The 23760-nt window shown below is 36.8% G+C and overlaps 1 protein-coding gene across 2 annotated transcripts in view; it reads left to right on the forward strand.

Moving 5' to 3' along the window:
- The window catches only part of CPED1 (cadherin like and PC-esterase domain containing 1), a 141151-nt gene that overhangs the window by 56992 nt on the left and 60399 nt on the right, over window positions 1-23760 (forward strand). For both annotated transcript variants that reach the window (XM_064702711.1, XM_064702710.1), the window contains exons 8-16: window positions 2839-2981; window positions 4350-4422; window positions 5979-6146; window positions 7070-7174; window positions 8197-8366; window positions 14210-14277; window positions 14603-14647; window positions 16502-16688; window positions 17457-17625. In XM_064702711.1, coding sequence (XP_064558781.1) covers window positions 2839-2981; window positions 4350-4422; window positions 5979-6146; window positions 7070-7174; window positions 8197-8366; window positions 14210-14277; window positions 14603-14647; window positions 16502-16688; window positions 17457-17625 — 1128 coding nt within the window. The remainder of the gene's footprint in view (window positions 1-2838; window positions 2982-4349; window positions 4423-5978; window positions 6147-7069; window positions 7175-8196; window positions 8367-14209; window positions 14278-14602; window positions 14648-16501; window positions 16689-17456; window positions 17626-23760) is intronic.

Here is a 23760-nt window from a genome sequence, read left to right on the forward strand (position 1 = left end):
AACATAGTGGTGGTCACTTGAAGAAACTTTAAGCTCTTTAGTATTTTGCAGTTGAACACAGATATTGATATACTTTTATTCACTCTGAAGAACCTGAGGTTGCTGCAGATTTTCACACATTATCAGCCTTAACCCAAACACTTCAAATTTTTCCTATCTGTTGCTGTAAATCATGCGGAATCTGTTGAAGTCAAATCTAATCTGAACTTGTTTAAATAGGATTTTTTAATGAATTGGAATTTAACCTGAAGTATTCATCTCATCTCTATTCGTCCTGAACCAGGCTGACTAAATATTTATTTTCAACCATTGGCTTAGAATAAACATTGATTTAAAATCTGATATCCTCTAATGAGAACCTGTTGAGCAATGTTTCTTTTCTAGGCTGGCTAAGGAGAGCTGTAACTAAAATACAGTTTCTTGGAGATACCAGTTTTATTTTATGCCTGTTTTGATGGCAACAGTTTAATAATAGCCATCAGGATGCTCTGAGTACCAGTAGGGCAAGCCAGCCTGTCTTTATCAATTGTTACTAGAAATGTATGCATTACGTATCCTTTGTGTTTATGTACTTGGAAATTGATTGATGGTGAGAGAGCAGATGAGCTAATGGCACTCTTGCTCTTCCTTCCACTAATCCCCATCTCTCTTTATTAAAATCTTCAATTCCTTATGCTCCCTGTGCAGCACAATAGCACATCTTACTTAGTCCTTCAATACCCCCTGTGGATTTATGAAGTTAGTTACTCTGTGCAAGCCACAGTAGTGGGAACATAAGTTGTGTGCAGAATCTGGCAGAGGTGCTGGAAATAATTGCAAAATTCAGCTGAAGAGCCACCTTGATGAAATGGGCCTTCATTTTAATTTTTAAATATATTAACATGAACAGTTTAATAAACTGTGTTTGTCCTGATCAAGGAACTAACCACCTTGGCGAGATGAGACTTCATTTTAATTTTTTTCTTTATTCATATGAACAGTTTAATTAACTAGTTTGGTCCTGAACAAGGAACTGAAGTGGAACAATTTCCCTTGGAGATGAATCTGAATCAGAACTGATCTGAAAAATGTGGAGCTTCTTGTTCTTAATCTTTGTACCACTCTGTGGGAGAAACACAGCTTTGGTGGTCTTAGGCTTTGGGAAAAAAGGACTCCTTCTCAGCCTGTTTTGGAGATGAAATAGACTGTGATGTGAGGAGCTGTATAATCTCTAAATAATGCATCTGAGGCTCCTTTGCCCCATAGGCTCATGGAACTGCAGTAGACATGAAAAACATTCTACAGTGTAGAAATACAGTGTGATTTAATTCAAGATATCAGCATCAGGCAAATATAAAAAAAACAGAGTTGAGTCTATACATGCAACCTTTGCTGCACCACTTCCTGCAGTCACAAGTTTAATTTTATAACTTCAGGCATGTATGTTGTTGTCATTTTTTTCCTACTGGCATTTCAAACAGTAGGCATTTCCCTACTGGCATTTCTTTACTGAAAAGGCAAAATAAAGTCACAGGCACTATATACCTTCAGCACAGATCTGTGCATGGGTCACCATTCTTTTAGTCAATAAAACTTGGAAAGGCAATCACTTGTTGAAATAAAAACAGAGGTGATAAGAACAGGAAGGCAAACAGACCAAATTCCTACCCTTCAATTATTTACCAGCACAACTGGATGGAGTTAGTGAAACCGAAGAGAGCAAAAGCAAGGGAGGATCAATGTTAACTGCATCAATCTCCCATAGCTGACTGTAAGCAATGTTACAGTATTTTTTAAAAAGGAAATTGAAAAGTGCCTATTACATTTAACTGCAATATGCTACCTGAAGAAACACAAAGCCATTCATCTGTGCCAGTGCAGACCCGTGTGCTTGAAAGTATTTATGCTCAGAAGGGAAGATTCCAAAACTTTCTAGAAAATACTGTGGACTAGGGTATAGAGAAGAATGCTCTAAGTTCTGGTGTCAGCTCAGCATAGCCCATCACCAGGAACTAGCGTTGTATGCAGAGATCCTTACTGGGTCTGTTCCTGTTCAGCATCTTTGTTAAATGCCTGGATGATTAGGCAGAGGGTACACTCAGCCCAATGATAACTCTAATGGAAATATGGTTCAAAGGCAGCCCCTTTCTTAGCACCAGGCACTCTGACACTACAAAACCTGCCTATGTCCCACTCTTCACTGGGTCTCTGTGCTGCTCCAGTTGTTTCCCTGAATCTCTTTCTGAAGTGATGATCAGGGTGAATTTGCATGAGTGATGAAAGCACCTGAGGACAGTACTGTGCAGGTCAGTAAATATGCCATTGGGAGGATTCATAAGTCTGAAAACCACAGAATATGCAGAGTTTGGTCCAAACACAGGCTGCAGTGGCTGATCATTTTCCCAGCATCTTTCTTCTATACTCTATTTAAAGCTTCTTGACTGGGGGTAAGGATGTGTAGTCAAGGTCCAGCGGGACAGCCCTTGGCACAGTATGTTAGGAAAAGAGAAGGCTTTTACTTTGAGTTTGCTATTACCCACTGATGAAGATACAAGTGGTGTTTTGAGGTTTTTTGCCTAGAACCAGTGACAGCAAAAGGTTTTATCAAAGTAAGCTTAGATTCTGAGCAATATTTTTAAAATCATTCATAGATTTTGTTCCTGATATACTTATTTGTAAATAAAATGTCATTCTCTTTTATGTGCCGTGTGGAGCTTTTCATTCCACTTTATTGTACAAATGAATAAGAATTTAAGATGATATTCCAAGGCAATTTTTATTTCTATCAGTCTTTTAATTTATGATTTTAAGCACTGATTTACGGTAAATGCTCAATAATATATGTATTCTCTTTCACAGCTGCAAAGGTTTTTTGAGATATTCTTCAGAAACAGTTCTCCCCAACAAGCCTTCAACAACATGAAGGAGGCTATAAACAAACTTCTACTTGTAACTGAGGTCTTCAGCAAATCATCTGCCTCAGGACCAAATTCTTTCAATCAGTAAGTGAATTGCAGTAGTCATTGTAATGCTAGTGTCAAGATAGCTCCTTAGAACAGAATAAAAATTGCAGAAGATACAAGAATCTTAAAATAAAAAATTCCGATCTATTTCATACTTCTTTATAAAGTAAGGACATGCTGTGTTTAAGGAGTACAACTCTTCAATATCCCCAATGTTTCTAATTTGTGAAAAGGTTCTGATGAATACTTAGGACCAGATGCTGTCCTAATGAAGTGTTTCAGGCAGCACAAATGAACAGAAATCACTTGCAATTGGGCTAGTCCTAAAATACATGAAGCTGTATTTCCTTTCAGTGAGCATTCTGTCATATGTCAAGTATTTAATGCTAGAGTAGCCCAGATTGTTCAGAGCTGGCTCTAGCAAGCAATCTTCACAAGAGACACTGTAAAACACTTCATAAAGTGTATGCTATGAAATATAGGCACCAACAGTCACATTTCTGTGTGTAATCACTACTATTAGTGTTATAATTCTTACACATAAATCAACCTCAATTATGTAGTATTTTTACTAAATAAAATTATTATTTGTTTTATGTACGTTATGTCCCATCTCTGACATTTTTATGATAAGTACTAAATAAGTTGCTATTTATTAAATTTATGTGTTTAAGCCTATTTTGAGAACTAGGTGTTTTAGTAGAAGTAATGTAAAGCTCATTATTTGACTTACACAAGTTGGGAATAAAGCTTACATTGTGAGTGGAGAGGGTAGCAAAGAGGGGAGGAGTGTAATGGGGATGAAGCTATTTTGACAGTGGTCCAAAATCCCTTTTTTACCAATGAAATGGACTCTCTTGTTTATGAACACAAGACTTGCTTATAACTCCTGGTCCATGCCTCCAAACATCCCCATAGCTGCAGCAGAGCTCTTTGCTCAACTGAGCCTGGGGTGTTTCACCATCACTTCCCCTCCAAATATCTTCAAAGCTTTTGCAGGACCTCATTCACTCTCTTCAAAAGGCATTTTTTCCTTCAACATAATTCACCTCCCTCTATGTCAAACATTAAAACCACTTTTATACAGCACTATTTTGATCACCTCATAATCTGATTCCTTCTGTATTTAATGCTGCTGACTCTTCTTAGAAATTTATTTAGTCTGTGTCACATGTTGTTTCTTGGCCTATGTGTGTATGTTTTCCTGCATGTGTTCTCTGGACCTGTGTATGTATTGGATTTTACTGTGTATAGGGACATGGTTGAATTATGGGCTCGGCAGTGCTAGGTTTGTGATTGGAAACAATGATCTTACAGGTCTTTTCCAGTCTAAATTATTCTATGATTCTGTATTTCACAACAATACCTACCCTCACTGAAACAGGTTCCTTTTATGTTGTATTTCAGATGCAGCCAATGTTTTCAGATGCTTACCTTTGACATTGGATTCGACATGTCCATACACCCAGTAGTTCTAAAGGTGAGAAAATTGCACAAATTATTGCTTCACTCAACAAAATTGCACCAAAAACACAGCAGAAAAACCTCTTTGATAGGTACCCTCAAATGTCTAAGAAATGTACCAACACTTAATATTATTTTGGTTGATTGTGAAGAGTTTCTGTAGAAGAAACCAGTTTTTAAGAGTCAGAGTTCCCATGATGAAATTCCCCAGACCATCAAAATGTGCAAACTTCTCAGTTTACATTAAAAGATTAGCTATTACCCCAAATGAATATCAGTGAAACAAAATCCATAAGAAGCACTGCATAAGAGTGAAGTTAGGTTTTAAATGTGACAGACCAAAGATGAATAGAGGAAATTAAAAAACCACAACTGGCTTTTAATACAAATTAAAGTTCTCCATAAATTGGATTGTACTTCTTCATTTCATTACCTGCTTTGACCTCCACTGTGCTGCCTTCTTTCTGGATGATCCACAAGGCCCTTAAACCAGGGAAATGAGACCTGTGCCAGTTTTTGTACCACTGCTGCCTCAGAACAACCTGTCCTGAAGCAATTATTGTACTGCTTTCCAGCTGTTCTCATTACCTCATGTATACACATGAATATGCATATGCCTAGGTATGTAACATTATATTTATGATATACAAACATTAACAAAAATTAGTTAATATATCCCCACTTAAAATCTGTTCAAGTGTCTCGTAATAACAATGCAGTCAATCTCTGCATTCTTCAGAAAAAAAAAATCCTTTAAACACATAGGAAAAAAGCAGATATGAAAGGAAGGAAGTTTGCAGAATTTAAAAAGTCAATGAAGACAACATTTTTAATTAGTCTAAGAAGACTTATTTAGCTAGTATAAGAAATGTGGTATATCATAACAACTCACTAATTGTACATCAGGCTGTAAAAAAATTATCCCAGAAGAGCTTAACAAATAAAACATAGCGTTTGCCTTCCTGAATAGAAGTTTGGACTATTATCCGTTACCCATAAGTTTATAGTAAATCAGTAGGATTTAGTGTTTTCTTCTGAAAAAACAAATGTCTCTGGAAAATAGCTTTTGATAATTAATGCAACATTGACTTTGAATATTATGCCTTGTAATTTAATTATGCACACAACCTATTCATATTGGTTCTATATTTGTGTTTATTAATGTTTTAGTCATATTTAATAAAAAATGAATTTGTTAATTGTGTTTATATAGTGTAAAACTTATACTTTCTTCCATAATAACAGATGTTCTGTAGTAATCCTTATCACATGAGTTTTTCATCAGTTATATTAGCATATAATCTGATATTTTATATTTTTAATCAAATTTCCAATCAAATACGGTAAGAAATCTGTTCACACGTGTCCGCAATACTGCACTCTGTCCACTGGAGAGCAGCAAACATTGCGGTATGGAGTTGGGACAGACGATGTGGCACAGCTCTTGTTGTTTTATAATATTGTCAGTTTGCGTTATTATGTCTTTTTAAAAGTTCCGGTTTAGTATTTATTGCTATGAGAAGACTGGACTTTTTATTTAAACTGTAATTTTTATATTTTTTTTTCTAACAGGTGCATGAAAACTTTGACTTCCAAGTTGACAATGAATCGACTACTCAGGACCAAATTTCCAAAGAACTTCTTTTTGAAGATACATTTAAATTTCTCTTATCTAATGAATCCTCAACATCCAGTTTCATAGAAGCTTTGCAAAAAATATATGAATCATCTGTGAGCAAGGTAGTTAATTCCAACTTTTTTGTATTATTATTTGAAAATATTTAATTTTAAATTGTGTACTTCTGAAATTGTTGGTGCCAGCTTATAAAATGGTTTTATTTAATCAGAACCATCTTTTATTGTATGCTGTGGAGTAAAACTGTTATTATATTGAACAATTTAATTTTTTTTGTAAAAATTCCTCTCTCAAATTATGTCATTTTCAAAAATACTGTGATTGAAAGATATATTTAAAGCTTTAAAAATCAATTTTCCCACTCTTTTTTAAAATGGTCTTTTTTTTAATATAAAGATTTGTGTGTTTTCACAATTTCATCCAGAATTGGTTAACTCATGCATGGAAATCCATGAGCATCAGCTACAACTTTGTGTCTTATTTTCAATGCAAGATCCAATTCCAGAATTTATTTTTCATTTATAGAATCTGCATAAATTTTACTTCACTAGTGAAAACCATTTCTGACAAGCAGACATCTCTTTCAACAGTATTTCTCTCAGTCTAGGAACTTCTAAGGATGCCTTTCTGAGGAGTCTGTTGCTTGAAAGACTTACAGGGACTAAATTATCCAGGCAACTTCCACCTCTTGGACAGATGTGGCTAAAACAGGGTCATGGGTTCTAAATTTATGTCAGGATAAAGTAGAAAGGTGCAGATATCCAGCCATGCAGTGATATGATTACACAGCCTGTGCTCCAGAGACTAGGAGTTTCTGTGGGTTTGTTTCTAGACAATGTCAGGGCACAATCTGCTTTATTCTAGACTTAATAATGGGATGAGCTATCTAGGAGCTGGCTGGCTGAGGTCAGGGCTGGAGGAGAGGTGCTGTGACTTGTTCCTATGATCAGTGAAGGGATTGGGGTCTAATGAAAGCACATTGCTTTCCATGTGATTTCACCAGAACATGCTGACCCTTTCTTCCCAGGATGGAACAGACAACAGAGAAGCTGAGCAATGTTTCTCTTTGGAAGAGATAAATTCAATGACTACTTTCATAAAGGAGCTGAAGAGTCTTGGACAATTTGAGCTGGTAAAATAAACAGGGTTTTGTTTTATTGGATATATATTTTATGTAAATCTCTTAACATTCCTCCTTCATTACCATTCTCTGCTGTCTCTGGCATATGTAATTAGGATGGATGGGCAGGGAAGCAAGAAGATAGAGGTAGCATGGATTTTACTTTGGTGGATCATTTGAATTTAATTTAAAATAAAGAAATGGAACAGAATATTTGAGCTGAGCTTCCACTGAAAAGGACAGCTAAAGCAGAAATGGAGACCAGGAAATAGAAGGAAAGGAAAAGAAGGTGAACCATGTAAATGACTAATGAGGTGGTAAGAAAATTGAATGACAGTGAAGCAAAAGCAGGAGTTAGTGGATGGACTAGAGAAAGTACAATACTGAGATCATTATCAAAGAGTAGATATAGATGAAAAAGTGACAAAAAAAAAAGCAGGTAGAATATGTCCTCCTCTTCGTGCTTTGAGTTCATTTTTGGAGAAGAACACAGACAGAGGAAAAATAATCAGTGTCAGTGAGTAGGTACAGGTAATGAGGGAAATGTTGAGTATTCAGAAAATAAAGGATTTTCAACTGAGTCTGTTGTTCAGAAAGTGTGTATGACATCAGGATTTCTGTGAGACTTCCTGGATAAGTATTAGGGATGGAGACTGATGACACTTTCTGAAGAAGCATTGAGTCTAACAGATCTGGAATTCATAGAATCATATGTGTTGAAAGGGGCTCAGAAGGATCATCAAGTCCAACTCTTAAGTGAATGGCCAATACAGAGATTGAACCTGTAACCCTAGCTTCACTCTCTGACCAACTGAGCTAGCCTTAGGGCCAGTTCAGAGGCAGAGGAGATCAACTTCCATGTCAATACTGCTAATCCTGACTTTCAAGGCTGGGCATGACAGTTCTTTTCTACGTACGTGGGAAAGAGCATTAATATATAACCAGCTCTATGCTGTATATACTGTCTTCTGATAATTTTTCATATCTTTGCATTCTACAAATATCATACTGTTTTGTCTCAAATCTCTTCTCAGCTTTTCCCTTCTTCTGCACCCAAGATCCAAATGCTGCTGCGCGACCTCTATCGAGTGCTAGACCCAATGAGGCGGCTTAGTTCAGTCCTGACTGTGCACTGGTTGCTGTCCAGTGTCCTTCAACAGTTCCAGTTCATGAATAAAGAGGCACATACAAATGTTTCAGAGTGGTAAGATAAATGTTATATATGTTGAAGGTATTTTCTTAAGTTATATAATTGGAATATCTCCAGCGAGCATCATAAAGCTTAATCTTTCAGTAGATGTAAGTGTACTTGCAACCCTTGAGATGAAGTTTGATCATCCCACTTAGAGCCCTGACAGCCATTCTGCTGTCAGAACTGTAGCTAGGTTCCTAAGTAGAACAAGTTTTGCTTCTCTATCTAATGTGAAGGACTCTGGATTGAAAATTAATTAAAACTATAGTAAATTCTTAAAAGAAATATTAATTAGGTACATTTTCTTTTCCTAAACAACTGTAAACTCTAAATCATGAGCATTTCCCAGGGTTAAGACTGTCTTAATTTATGCACCAATTAGAAGCAAAACTGTACAGAAAATATAAAATTTCAGGTGAAGATTTTTTCCAAAATAATTAATAATTTTGATTGGCTCCAACTTTTCTGTCCAAGAGAAAGGTCAGAAAGCATAATACTCCGAGAACATGATTTTAACTCCTTGTGAAAAGATGGAAAAAATGTTGTAATGACAAGGTTAGATCCACTGAACTTTTGCAAAGAAATTGTAACTTTCCTGAGGAGGAAAAGAGGAAATGAAAGACAGAACAAGGAAAGAAGAGAGGGAGGGAGGGAGGGAGGAAGGCAGGCAGGGAAGTCAGGGAAGGCAGGGAAGGCAGGGAAGGCAGGGAAGGCAGGAGGCAGGGAGGCAGGGAGCAGGGAGGAAGGAGAGGAAGGAGGAAGGAAGGAAGGAAGGAAGGAAGGAAGGAAGGAAGGAAGGAAGGAAGGAAGGAAGGAAGGAAGGAAGGAAGGAAGGAAGGAAGGAAGGAAGGAAGGAAGGAAGGAAGGAAGGAAGGAAGGAGTAATCATAGTATAAAATTTTTCAAAATGTGCTTTCTGTTTTCATTATCTCTTAGCTAATGGTGTTTCATATACATATATGCCATACTGACTACTGACATTTATGACATACAAACAAGGGCTTGGGAACAGAGGCACATTAGACAATGTGTATGTTCCATTCCACTGAGTCTCAAGATGAATGTCTGAATGATACTAGTACATGCATTTTGCTGGGAGAATGCTGTAGTGAGTATATAATGCATCTGTAAGATTTAAGTTTTAATTTTGTTCCTCACTGAATTGGGCAAATTTCACCAAATCAATAATTATCTGTATGTTTGTTTGCTTTACTGTAAAGGGGGGCTTATACTTTATCACTGTACTAGGGGTCTGTTTATTAGAGCTTTAAATATACACAGTTCCATGAAAGTGCTAAATTATTGTTATTACTGCCGACCACTCTGATCTCTCCCCATGAGAAGTAACTCAAAGATGCAGCTGCTTGCATTCATATATAAGCCCTTGCCCTTTTGCAGAAATATTTAGGTTTGCATATCAAAGCATACCAGCCTTTAGCAGCTTTCTGTTCTAATCTAAGCTGTGCCACTCACTCACTTTGAGCAAGCCCCTTGGCCTCTTTTTTCTCCTTCAAGCTCAACATTATTGTATGTGTATAAATATGTAGAAGTACCATGACCTTTCTCTAGGGCATAGGCCAATCTGCTTCTTTGCTCTTTATTTTTCTGCAGTGGCTAAGCTAATAACACCTTTCTCTTCATTCACTGTGTAAAAAAACATGTCCTTTGACATTGCTAAATCAGAATCTTCCACTCCCTTAGCTACATGCATGTGAGGGTGATGCATGTGTCAGATATACATGTGATTATACTTAATTGCAAGGAAGAAAGAGCTTAGTTGTACTTACTCCCCAAATAACTCAGGTATTCATTCTCTTTGAGCCTTGATTAAACTTTTTTCCCCCCAGCTTTGATGAGTTTGTATATCAGAACACTTTCCCTTAATTTCTTCCATTAAGGCCAGGCTGTTCCATCAATTTATTTAACAGTTCTTATTTCTCTGACTGTGGAAAAGAGATATTTCCGTTTATCAGATCTAGTGATTGCATAACTGACTGTCCAAGCAGACAAGAAATATATGGGAAAAGTAGTGACTTCTGACTGAGGTCTTGTAAAATTACTTCATTCACTGATCATGACTCTATAGGATGAAGGCAGGATATAAAGATGTTTTCCTACATACTTTAAATCATTTCATCACTTCATACTTTAAATCACTATATGACTAGTGTTGAAACCCTCTGAATTCCTTCCACAGGAGAAGTAAGAAGAACTCTAGAAGAACTCATCTCAATAATGAAATAATTACAGTCTGGCTGAAAATGACCACCTCAGATGTATTAGTAAAAGATATTACACCTAACCATGTACTCTGAAAAAAAATTTTGCATTTTTGTATTGACTTTTTTCAACTCTTTGCAGTTTATACTTCTGATATGACTAGGACATACATAACTGCTGCCTTTTGGAATAGGGGCAATGAGGTGTCATGGAAAGTATATTTGGCTATGTCAGATAGCATGGAAGAATCAGATTAGTGAGTAAAGCTAACCCTTCTGTATCTGAAACAGACAAAAGCCTAAGCAGGTCAAAAAGCTGCAAATGGTTTTTTGAAATCAGCTGATGTATTTGGAGACGTGGTTCTAGCTTCTCATATGCAAGCCCTTTTTAGTTCAAACTGGAAGCATCAGGCCTCAGACTGAATTTGGACTGAAAATACATTTTGGAATTTAACTTGGTCATGTCAATTACCTGGGAAGTCTGAGAAATTAACATGTTTTGTACTATGGGACAAAAAAGGCAATGACAAAGGAAGGCAAGTCTAAGATCACTGACCTGGAATGGGAGGAGTGTGAGGCAGAAGGAAGGAGGAATCAAGAGAGACAGTTGGATTAAGTGGCAGGAAATTAATCCCACTCCCGCATCTGAATTTTTTTCTTTCACTTCTGAAGATCAGCACAAGGTATTTCATTTAAGGACCCAAGTGCCCTCATGGAAACTGTGACTGAAGCCAAACAAACACTCTACAAAATAGAGAACTTATTTTGAAGAGAGAACTACATAACATCATCTAAAGAAAGAAAATTCATAACTCTGCTGAATATTGAAATATGGTCTCAGTCTTGAGTTTATGACCCATTAAAAGTCGCACCATTCACAAGTAACATATCCATCAGAGACACCTAAAGTGACTAGTTTTTCTTTTTTTATATTTAAATTTTGTGAAACATTCTTTTTATACATGTCCTTCAATGCTTATGTCTGATTGCATAGACAATCAGAGCTATATTCCTGTTCCTACTGTCAATCCTTTGCTGAATCAGAGAGATTTCTAAAGAGCAGGCTCACAGTTAATAGTTTGGGATATACACACTGGGAATCTTCTGCAAGGTACATCTGACGAGCATGCACTCACCAAGGGTGCTGCCATACAGACATTAGTTTCATTGGAGCTAACTGCAAAGTGTGTAGGCAAAGAAAGAGCAGCTCTGTACTTGACATCTCCAAGATACCTAAGTAAATATGGGGCCTCTCAAACAGATCAAGGTCCTTTCTTGACTAACAGCATGTGAAGGAAAGGAGTCTGCAGAGCCCTCTGTGTTAGGAGGAGCTTCATTACTGCATCATATCTCATTCTGCTGATTGCAAGGAGCTTGGACAAAGGAAAGCTTCATGGTGCTGATGATTAAAAAGTTCAGGCTGCAGCAGAGATAAATCATTGAACCACAGAGTCATTAATATTGGAAAGGTTCCTCTCATCCTATCACTTATGACGTGAGAGAATGACTCCACCTGGTACAACTTTGTTTCAGGGAGTTGTAGAGAGCGATAAGGTCTCCCCTGAGCTTCTTGTTCTCCTGACTGAACACCCTCACCTCACCGAGCCGCTCCTCATAAGGCTTGTGCTGCAGCCCCTTCCCCAGCTTCATTGCCCTTATCTGGACCTGCTACAGCACCTCAATGGCTTTCATGTAGTGAGAAGCCAAAACTGAACATAAGATTCAAGGTGTGACCTCACCAGTGCTGAGTGCAGGGGGACAATCACTGCCCCAGTCCTGCTGGCCATGTTGCAATCTGAGTATCTTTCTAATATGATTTCCAAATATTACATTTTGCTACTCTGCTGTAATCAGATATAGTTATTACATGTCTCTTAATGCTGTCTGAAGTTAATTGGAGTCTCTACAGATTTGAGATTCATACAGGTCATGCTGTTCCTTTGTGAGCAGGGGCCGTGCAGTTGTGATGGCTCTCCTGCTGCACTCTTTAGGTGTTCTCTGACTAAATCAAAGTCTGTCATTTTATAGAGTTAAGACATGTTGCTTTCACTGTAAAACAGGCTTTGGGACCAGGCAAGCAAAAAAGGAACAGCAGAGAGAAAACATTTATTTTGTTCAGGTGCCAGATGTACAAAGCAAAGCAACACAGAGTCCCCAGGCAGGTGCAAAGGAGAGCTGCTTTATTGCAAAAGCCAGGCCTTTTTAAGCAGCCAGGCCTTTATCAGTTACATAGTTTCAAATAATAACAAACATAATCCAACCAACCACCAAACACTAAGATGTAAACATGTAATGGTTATATAACTTGTTTTTCTACTTCTAATTCTGCTGAGTCACTTTGGGATAGTCCTCTTCTCCTTAGCTGAAGTAGCAGGCCTGTGCCATGAATTTACAAAGGTAACAAGGCCCTTATTTTATAAGGCATTACCTATATGTAACAGTATTTGACAGATGTTAGCTTTTACTTCCTTGACAAGCAGAAAGAGGGGTGCAAAATTACTTACAACTTGGAAAGCCAGTCCTCCTTTGTTAAGTGTGTACTTTGCAGTAGGTAATGAATTTGCATGGATTTAGGGTGGTTGTCCAGACACTGCAAGCTCAGAACTACATTTTCCTGCACACACAGGTCTGCCAGCTGCTTCTTTCCTTATCTCCTTGAGTTAATGCAGAAATCTGTTTTATCACTGGGCTTTTTTTGATCACTGGACAGTTTACCTTTTTCCATGATTGACCTCAATACTGCTTTCAGAAGCTCCTGTTGAAACATCAGTGATGGATGATTGCACAGAACAGTATTGTGACCTCCCTTCCTTGGCACAGACAGTGGCTTTGTGTCCTCCAAAATCTGAGCTGCAGTATCCAGGAACAAGCTGCATTATGAGAACCTCTAAAGGAAACACTCACAGGAAAACCAGTGGAAGCTTCAAGAAATGGACCTCCAAAAAGATCTTATCAGCTAGGGGGTTGAAGAGAAGACTTCTCCGTTTTTTTCTGCCATGCTACCAAAAATCTACTTGAAAGAAAAAATCTCCAGAGTTCACAGTGTGGGCACCACTGACATGTTGATTATTTGTTGCAAATTTCTCTGCCTTTTTTTCACGGAGATTTTACACACACACACACACACACACACGCACGTACACACAGGATTTGGATTTGTTTTGAATTTCCAAACAAAGCAAAACACATAGAGGTTCTATTTTAGGGATTCATGCTAATGTCAGCACAGATAATCGCCTGGAGACATGCCTTCATTTTTATTTAATCCTTTTTGAAGAAAGTCTAAATTTAATCTCAAGTATATGCAAAGAAACCTCTATTATAGAAGCAGTTAAGAGATATGGTTTATTTTCTCCTTGGCTACATCCACTGTTCCTTTTCCCAGCAATGCATCTATATTTCTTTTTTTTCTATTGATGTGATGTACTGCCATGCATTATGAAATGTGTGTTTTCTGTTATGATCACTCAGGTAATATCTCTAATGCTGGGAATATGAATCCAGAATGTTCATGTTTCTGTGGAGAATACTAAAATACTGTGTGCCCTGGGATACCATAACTAAGTTTTTTGCAAAATATTTCATTGTTTCTGTTCCTTCCATTCATGTAGAAATATGTCTGCTATTGAATTGACAGGCAACTTTCTCAAGAAAATATGAGTCCCAAGCAGAGTGTTCCTTCTGACTTCAAGAAGAATCATGAAGGTAAGGGTTCAGAGTGAGATAATTTATATAGTATGTTTTATATCTGTATTATTTCCTATTATTTAAATGTGGATTTACATCACATTGTCTTGCATTCCAGCTGGAAAGTCTTTGCTTACTACATATAAAAGATCAATTTCTTCCTTATCTTATGTAAGTTGCTATGTGGGGCCCATGAGCAGCATTTGCAAGCTTAGAGTGAAGATCTCACACTGTAAAGAATAAAAATGCATGCCTCTTAAAAGTAAAAGATGGTTTCTTCTCCAATAGGACTGTAATCAGAGTGAGAACAGAAAATTATTAGCTGTTTCTGTTTGTCTTTCAGCATTGCATTATTCCAGTCAGACTGGAGAAAGACAATGCAGTTATGGTAAGTAACTTTCTAGAGCACAGAGAGGAATGTCTTTCTAGAGCACAGAGGGGAAAAAATTCTTGAAAAACTTTCTTGAGTTTCTCTACATTATCTCTAAGTGAATAGAGTATTTGTAGGCTTTTACTGAGAAAAAAAGGATTTTTAAGTACCAAGAATGTTTATACAAACTCAATAAATGGGCTGTTATGTTAAATAAGTCTCAAAACTAAACTTTGCTGTATGTGCACATTAATGTGAGCATTCCAGAACTCCTTGATCACTTGTCACACTTCAATAGACTTTTGCCCCTCCTCTTTCCAATAACCTCAACATACATTTGTTTGTGTAGAAAAACCTTTAAACTTTTCTGGAGTTTAATCAGCTTTGTTTAAAGCTTTGTCTTCAGCTCAATAATGGAGTATTAAGGAGCTGCTTAAGAGATGAGGAGTTTTTATAAAATATCTGCTTGTCAGAATATTTAAAGTATTTTTAAAGATCTGTAAAGATGTAATTTTTTTTTTTTTTTTTGGTGGTAGCAATGCTTTCTGCTGCCTTCCTCATTCTCAAATTATCTGAGGGCCACATTTGTAAATGGTGGAAAGGTTTTGCTACCCATGGAGCCTCATGTTCCCGCAGTTGCTGATCTCATGCTGCCTCTAGGAACCATTGTTGTGCCAGATAGAGTCCAGAAGTACTCCTGGGCTGGCTGAGTGGCATCACCATTCTAACTGCATGATCCTTTTATTCTAAAAATACCTCAATTAATTTTACTTTGAAATTCCTCTTCATTTTTAAGCTAGCAGTGAGACAACTTTATTAAGTAAGGCATACACAGAATATAGAGAAATGTTTTTTCTCATTTGTAGGGGGGTTTTTAAATACCTTCTCTGTGTCAATGTGTAAGTCTCTATTCCCCTACAAAGCTAGCCCAAATTCTGTTCTTTCATTGGAATATCTTCCCTTAAATTTTAATCCATGAAACAGAGTTCTCAAATTGCCCTGTTTTGTTTCTTGGGGCAGATATTTCAAAGTAGAAATAAAAATAATTTTTCAGTCTTTTAAGCCACAAGATTTTTTGAGCTATTATAGTAAAGGAGATTCCTATCTGTAATATTTCCTGAAGTACCCAGTTTAAAATATGTACTAATGAATATATGTGTAAAGCAGTTTTGAATGTATTATACTGTAAATCTGAATCCAATAGGCTGGATTAAAATATTTGTCATAAGAAGGTTGCCAGAAAATATTCTCATGAGTAATTTGGCAAACACTATGAAATAAAGGACACATTTGAGCAAATAGGATTTGATTGTGGAGATTTCATATACAGGAAAAGAGCTGGAATTTGTAGATATAGGAATTTTAATAAAACATTCTTCCAGCTGTACTGCAAATGACCCCATGGGTCTTGATATCTCCATGTGACTTGTTCTTATGAACAGTAAGAGTATGTCTAACTTATTTTGATTTTTATTGAAAATTACACTTGTACATAAAGCCTGTACACAGCCTGGTACCTAAGCAGGTTATGAATTTTGGCCTACCTCTTCTTTAAGTTTCAGTTAACTAACTAGAGACAGATCTCCCAGACTTAATCCTTCCATTTTCAAAGGCTTACCCAGGCTTTGAATTTTGTGACTAGGACTTAAATGATTGAACACTGAATGTTTAAAATCCCTCCAAGGCCTACAGATTTCTCTCAAGTGCCATTACAAACTCCATTAAAACTTTGCAGCAGGATTATGAGTTTCAAATCATTAGGCATTAAATATCTTGCCACTGTACATGGTATCAGTCTGCCAGAAGTTGCATGTTGTTCCAAAATGTTCATACAGTTCACTTTTTTTCTTCTTTGATATCTTCTTCAAACAGATAAAGATACCCTATCTCATATCAGACAGATCTTCACCAGTCCACAGTTGGACCTGAATCCTCAGTTTAACCCAAAGATCAGAGAATACTATGCAGAAGTGCCATTTGACATGGTGACAGTGAAGATAGGAGCAGAACCCTCTAACTGTCAATGCCATGTGCACCTCGACAACAAGAAAGGGCCAAGGTATGAGCAACAAAATATGAGTGCAAAAACTTAATTTTGGAAATATGTTATAATGTTCCAGAATTTTTTTCTAAGGCAGAGAAATTAAATAATTTAAATCAAATCATTAAATTATTTAAATGTCAATAAATTCTTCCTCCCAATATTTTCCTGTTTTGATGTTAACTGAAGTTAACATGAAGTCAACATGAATATATGTGAAAAGCTCAAAGATTTCTTCCTTGTAGAATGAAAAAGAATAGCAAGATGTTCTTTACACTGAAAAGTAAAAGCCCTGCATGTGCAGTTCTGTGCCTTTCAGCATTTATTTGCCTGCTAAAGGAAGAAGAGCACAGCTCAGCTTTGCTCTGGTCTGTCTCTCTGAGCAGCTTGTCTGGGAGTCCATCACATTTGGCTAGTGGACAATTTCAGCAGCTAGCTACACTTCTGATTGCATTTCTCTCCCTGCTGATGTCATCACAAATTTGGGCCTGCCAGGAATTATTGTCCCTAATGATTTCATTCACAGATTTCATGTCAGAATATTTACCACAGCCACTGTTGTCACTAAATTTCACTCTCAATATTTTTTCTTCTTGAAAGATCTTCAGATAGTTACAAATCCTATTTTGCACTGTTTTTATTTAAGCTCATGTATTTTGTAAGAAAAAGAAAATGTTAGAAATAGCAGACTCTAGGAGCAAGAAAAGTTTAGCAGCCACAGATAAAAGAGTGTAAATCTTTGTTTCTTTAGTGTTTATTGCACTTCTTTCCTGTTTTGTCATACAGCATTGCTAACTACCCCCTTGGCCTTGGGCTGAACAAAGTCATCATTCTTATTACGGATGATTCGCAGCCCAGCCCTGAGATTGTGAGCAGCTACAGAATCACAATTTATCGCGAGGACCGCCCCAGCCTCCCTTTGTTTGATGACTACATGATGTGTGGCTTTGTGCAGGTATTGTCTCTGCATTCTTTTGCTATACACATTAATGGGAATAGCTGGTTTCTGTTCATCCCATGGTATAAATTAGTTTTTGTTGAATTGTCTGAAAATTCAGCATTTATGCAACATTTTGGATGTAAAAGGCAAGCCCAGTGTAAGTACCTGTTACCATATACTTGAGAGCTCCAGGTTAAGTAATCCTTACCTTGGTCAGCCAAAACTTTCTTATAATTTATCATAACTGTCTTTCTCTGACATTGGAGCCATGGAAATCCTTTTACTAGGAAACATATTTATGACAGTCTATTTATCAGTGTTCAAGATAAATGCTGCTACATAATTTATGAATGAAAAAACTGTTTATTCTAGATCAATAAACACAATAAAAAAAGCCTCACTCATAATTCCAAAGGAAGGGATGACTGTTGCTTACATCAGATCTATCCAAATAAAAATTTGGGAATGCACATAATTTACTGTCAATAAATAGCAGTCCTTGGGAAGGAGTGGGTCTGGTGAATGAAAATAGGAGCAGTCTATCCAATATGGCTTAATAAAGGCTGGGAAAGGGGAGTTCAGGCTAAATTAGACTCCAAAATGGAAGAAAGCTAGTGAAAGTAACAGTGAAGATATCAGTTGATGAAACTATAGTGATAAAAATATTATGCATGAGAGAGAAAGCCTGGAACACATGCTGGATCAGAGCTGTTTGTATTCCAGAGTTTGAGGACTAAACGTTGGCTGCTGCTTGATATGATGGGCAAAGATAAACCAGGCAGTTCAAAGCAGGAAGTGGCATTATAAATGGTAATCACTGGCAGTGCATTTTTCTTTGGAGTTTTAGGCAGAATAAAAGGATTGATGGGTTCATTCCAGAGTAATATTTTACTCATCCAAGAGTAAAATATTGTGTCACAATTAATTCTGCAACCAGGAAGCAGAATTTTCAAAGCTATTGTGTTGAAACTGTCATGCTTGTTCATGTCAGATATCTAATCCTATCTTTATTTATTTTCTCTATGAAGATCTTAGTATATTCTTTAGCAAAACTTGTTTCTCTTCCCTGGTTTCCTTCCATATACTGCAGAAGAAGTTGGGAGGCTAGGGTGGTAAAAGGCAGAGCATTTATATGGTAGGGATGTTGTTTTTCTTGTGGAGAAATAAGCACTAGGGCTTAAAACAGCAGTCAAAGAGATTATAATGTTGATAGCAAATTCTATGTTGACAGTAATTATCTCAATCTGCAAATCAGGACTGCCAGAGAAAATGTAGGTAGTAGTCATAGTGTACTGAGTGGTTACCTGAATACCTGATTATGGTGTTGTCTGGCCCTCCACCTATTCTCTGTCTCTTCTCTTAGACTTCTCTTACAAGCTCAAAAGGTCAAGGACCATCTTCTTATATTTGCACTGAATGAACCCTACATCTAGTAGTTGCTACAGTAAAATAAGAATGAACACATATAATAGTTGAGATTTAAGTTCAGTTGTACAGAAACCTGCTTGGCATCTCAAGTATGACAATATGAAATGGAAAACAGCAGTAAGCTGAACTAGAGTTATATTACTAGGAGAACACATTGTCTGGAAAGATGTGAAGAAAGCTTTTTTTGTGTTTTTATTTGGGACAAGTATCTGAGTGTAGGAGCAGGAATTCAACCTCAAAAATATCTTCCGACACCAGAGTTTACACTGCTGTTAATGTTTTATGATACCATTTATGAGACTGAGTGTGAATCTTTGAAGTACTGTGAAGGCAAAGAGATCTAGACTGATAAAAGTGAAAAGTGTTTTAGAAATTTCTTTTGATTCAGATTGGTTTTCTGCTCCTCTGTGAATAACTACCCTCTAACTAATACAGTTGTTCAGAGCTAGGGATGACTTCAGGAGTTTAGAGTAAAAATGAGATGAAAAGCATTCTTGTGGTATCTAATAAGCACTGTGAAGATACAGTATAAGATTCTAAAACAACTTTCAGATATGTTAGAGGCAAACTTATCAGAGAGTGCCTTTAAAAAACAAACAAAGGCTGGAGCTGGAGATAAAAATGGCATTCTAAAACATTTAAAATGCATTTTTTTCCCATTTGCTAGAACAGAATGTATTGTCTGTTGCTTAGAATGATTTTTTTAATCAACACAAAACTCAGGTCTTAAACAGCATCATTACATTTTGCTCTTCATACCAGAGAAAATTATGCAGCCTTGCAGAGCCAGTTGATACACCCCCATCAGTGGCATGAATACTTGTTCTCTTAGTAATGAAACCCTGTTTTAGGAGAAAAAAGATAAATACAACATGAGCTGATGGAGTCTTTGGACACTTGGACACTTGACTAGGCACAAGTGGGATCACGTATGAGGAGGGAAAGGCCACTGATAGTGGTGTGGTCTTTCTCATAGAAGGCTTCAGTTAAAATTCTAATCCATCAGCTTTTTTTCCTCACTTTCTTTTATGTCTAATCTCTTTAGGATATTCAGGTTTCATTGCAAGATGATACTATAAGGAAGCTTACAATAAAAAGACAGAGGGTGGGATGTGGTTTCCAACAGTCTAGAAATTCTCATGCAGTTGAATAATCCTGGATTAATTTCAAGGTATCGAGTTGAGAAGTGTGTGGTTCCAAGCCTTGCAGCCCCTAAAAAGGGAAAAAACCACTGTCTCCTATACTTTTTGATAGCAGCTGTAATATCCCCATTAAAACCAAATTAGTGGAGGATAAACTGTCATCTCACAATTGCACCTTCAACAGATTTGGTTGCCTTCCATTTTGTGTTCTCCATTTTGACAATATTGTTTGAACTGCAAATGGAGAGGTTATTGATTTTTTCTTGAACTTAATTTTTTTGCATTTTTTGACAATATTCAAATTAAGTCTCCTTGAAAGAAGTGGTGCCATTTCATTATCACCTCTGAAATTGTGATATGGAAGATAGTCAAAATCCAGGGCAGTCAGCAGAAAAACCAGTGAGCTCTTAAGACAGAGTTATCAGCATCACTCTCAAGTGAAGGATCCCAGACTATGTACATGCTGTCATAAAGGACAAAATATTTTATTCATTCTTGCACTGCCCATTATCTTTAAAATGCAAACAGATCTATCTATGCCTCACTTGTGTGAAATGTGTGGATGCTGCCTCTGATTGTTAATATTTGCCTAGCTGCAATCATGGGGATTAACTACTGATGTGCTTAGGGAACCTTTCTTGACCCTGTGAACTTCTGTATCTATTTGTACCTACAGTGTCCTGTTGCCACATGACTTGTTTTGTTTCTTTGTTTGGACAGTTGGTTGGTTGTGGGTGAGTTTGGGTTTTTGGTTTTTGTTGTATTTTAATAATACAGATACTTATTTGGGTTTGCATTTATATTGAAAGCAATGGATAGCTAATGCTATATTTTATAGCACAGTGTGTTTCATTCTCTTTCATTTTCTTTTGTGCATCTGTACATTTGATTCCAAAATCAGTGCAGTGCAGTGGGCTGATGTTCTGGCTGTCCCACAACTTTTGCAGATCGGACAGAACGAACTTACAGAACAGCTTCAAAAACTTTCCTGATTTTTGTAGAACATCTAATGCTTATGTATCATTATCTCTTGTATTTTTGTAAATCCTTTTATCATATTCTTTTCCTGATACCTTAAGAAGCCCAACAGAGTTTATGACATAGCATTGCTGACATATAACACTAAACAGCTGCAATGCAGCTGGAAAGAAGATGCTAGCAACAACATATTTATTTCTCTGTCTGTCTACTAAACTTCCATTGATCAAAAAGCAATTAAGACCTAAGACTAGCATATTAACTCTATTTAACTTTTGTATAAACTTTTTGGAGTAGAGATGAAAAAAAATCTTTAGAAAGAAAGAAGCCTTAAAAAAAATAAAGGAAATAATTTCATTTTTGTGTTCAGGAGAGAGAATACTTAAATGAGAATACCTAATTTTTTCAGTTCAATTTATACATTTCCAAAGGAAGATAGAATGGTTTTACTTTGTTTTAAACTGTGTGCTGTTGCCGTTGCAAAGCTTTTCATACAGACAGTAGAAGTAAAAACTGTCAATTACAGAAACACGTATTAACTCTTTTCCTAGTACTTCATGCAAAGATTTCAAAAATCTTGCAAATATTAAATAACGTCAAAAAAAAAAAAAACTACCAAAAAAACAAACCCAACACAAAAACAACCAAACAGCTTAGGAGAGAAACAAAGAGCTTCTCCTGTAGCAGGACAGGCTGGATCCACACTAGTCCCTTCTGAATTTCCCATTTGTTTCATTAGATTCAGTGTGACCACTCTTACAAACAACCCATCTCTTCTGTCCTAAGGACATTGTAAATGCTGTGAACAGACACTTGGGTTTTGCTGGGGTTTTGTAGCAGCAGCTGAGACTCTTAGCAGTTCTGAGTTTGAGTGTTTTGCTTGAAAAGGCATGGAAAGTGCATCTCTGGAACTACAGTCCAATTATATCAGCAACCAGACTGTATGTTATTTGCAAATTTAGCTTACTTCCCTTTTAGAGGAAAAAAAGGCTATCCATTATGGGAGCAATCATGCATTGATTCTGTCTGCCTTCTGAGGTATAGAGCTGGTGAAAACTTTTTTTTAGTGGTTTTGAATTTTTCAGAAAACAACATAAAAATGCCCCAGACATCAAAAAAAATAGTTTTAGTGGGTTTTTGTTGGTGGTGGTGTTATTCAAAAGAGGATGTTTTGATTCAGTGAGGACTATTTGACTTAAAATTTTTAACATTCAGAATTTGTATTGGTGTAGCTGTTAGATATTTTATCCATTGTGTAGCCCAGAATGCTAATTCTTTCCAAGGAGGGAGTGGCTGGGACAACCAAAAACTCACTCATTAGATCTGAAATAGCCAAGTCTAAATTTTCCTCAGAAACACTGGTGAGAGCACAGTATGACAGTCATGTTTTCCAGGAGTAATGCCAACTTAAGCATCCCTTTCCCTGCCTGCAGCTACTCATGAACCAGATGGGAAAACTTTTTTTAAGATGAACTAGTTTCTAGGATAAGGTTGTCATTCTCTCTACATGAACACAAGGGAGGGGGCAGAAATGAGCTGCTGAGCACAGAAGGAAGGTTAGTGGGTGCTGTTAAGACAGCTTTTTTTTCTTCATGAAGGAAATTCACATTGAGATTGGGTTTAAAGCTCTTGCTGGTATAAAATTAGCAGGAGCTTCATGTTCAAAAATTGTAGAAGTGATTTATGGGTGAAAACACACAAAACACTAGAAGTACTTTTGCTTTGCTATTAACCTATAAATTATTTTGTTTCTGTATGACTGCAACCCACTTCCCAGGGAAAACAAAGTGAGGTTCACACAGCCTTGAGGAGCAAATATGTAGCAAACCAAACGTGTCAGATTGTCAGCAGTTCAGGTGAAAGGCACAAAATAGAGAGCCAATAGAGAGGGACTGCCATAAAAAGAAGGCTGAGGTCTTACATCTTCAACTGCTGTATGTCAACATGGTTCAATTAATTTCAGGGGAGCAATTCCAAGTTATACTGATTGAATACCTGTCCTGACAAATATACAGCTGAATTCTTTTCCATTATATATGCCTGGCAATACATATGAGTGAATTCACTTGCATAAAACAACTGAATTTTTTAGTGATTTTCCTAAATATCTAGGTCAAACAACATCTTAGAATAATCTAGAAAACTACTTGAAGGTGTTTTTAAGTATTTAAAGGTCAAGGGTTGTTTAATCACCATTCACTGTAAGTACAAACTGAACAAAGACCTAAATTTAACAACTTGGTGCTTTTAAAAAGTATATTTAAGATGATGCAGAAGGGAGAGATGTAAATAATAAATACACCTAGGTAATTTTCATGTAGAGGGTTAATTTGTGTATGTATCTCAGAGCAAATTTTGTAGAGTCAGCATGTTCTGTCTTTGTCAACCACTGGGGAGGGAAGGCTTACCACATTTTCTTAATTATACCAAAGACTTTTGTGATGATTTAAAGCATCACTCTGTAGATGAGTCAGAGGAACAATTAACAATTGTGATGGATATTCTTTACATTTATGCAGTTCTGTGCTAAACTCCTTCTGGATCTCAGAACCAGGATGTTGCTGTTAGGCTGACATCTTAATCAGCAGCCAGCATCTGCTGC

This window comes from Zonotrichia leucophrys, chromosome 1A, assembly GCF_028769735.1.
Source record: "Zonotrichia leucophrys gambelii isolate GWCS_2022_RI chromosome 1A, RI_Zleu_2.0, whole genome shotgun sequence".
In the NCBI taxonomy this organism is placed as follows: Eukaryota; Metazoa; Chordata; class Aves; order Passeriformes; family Passerellidae; genus Zonotrichia; species Zonotrichia leucophrys.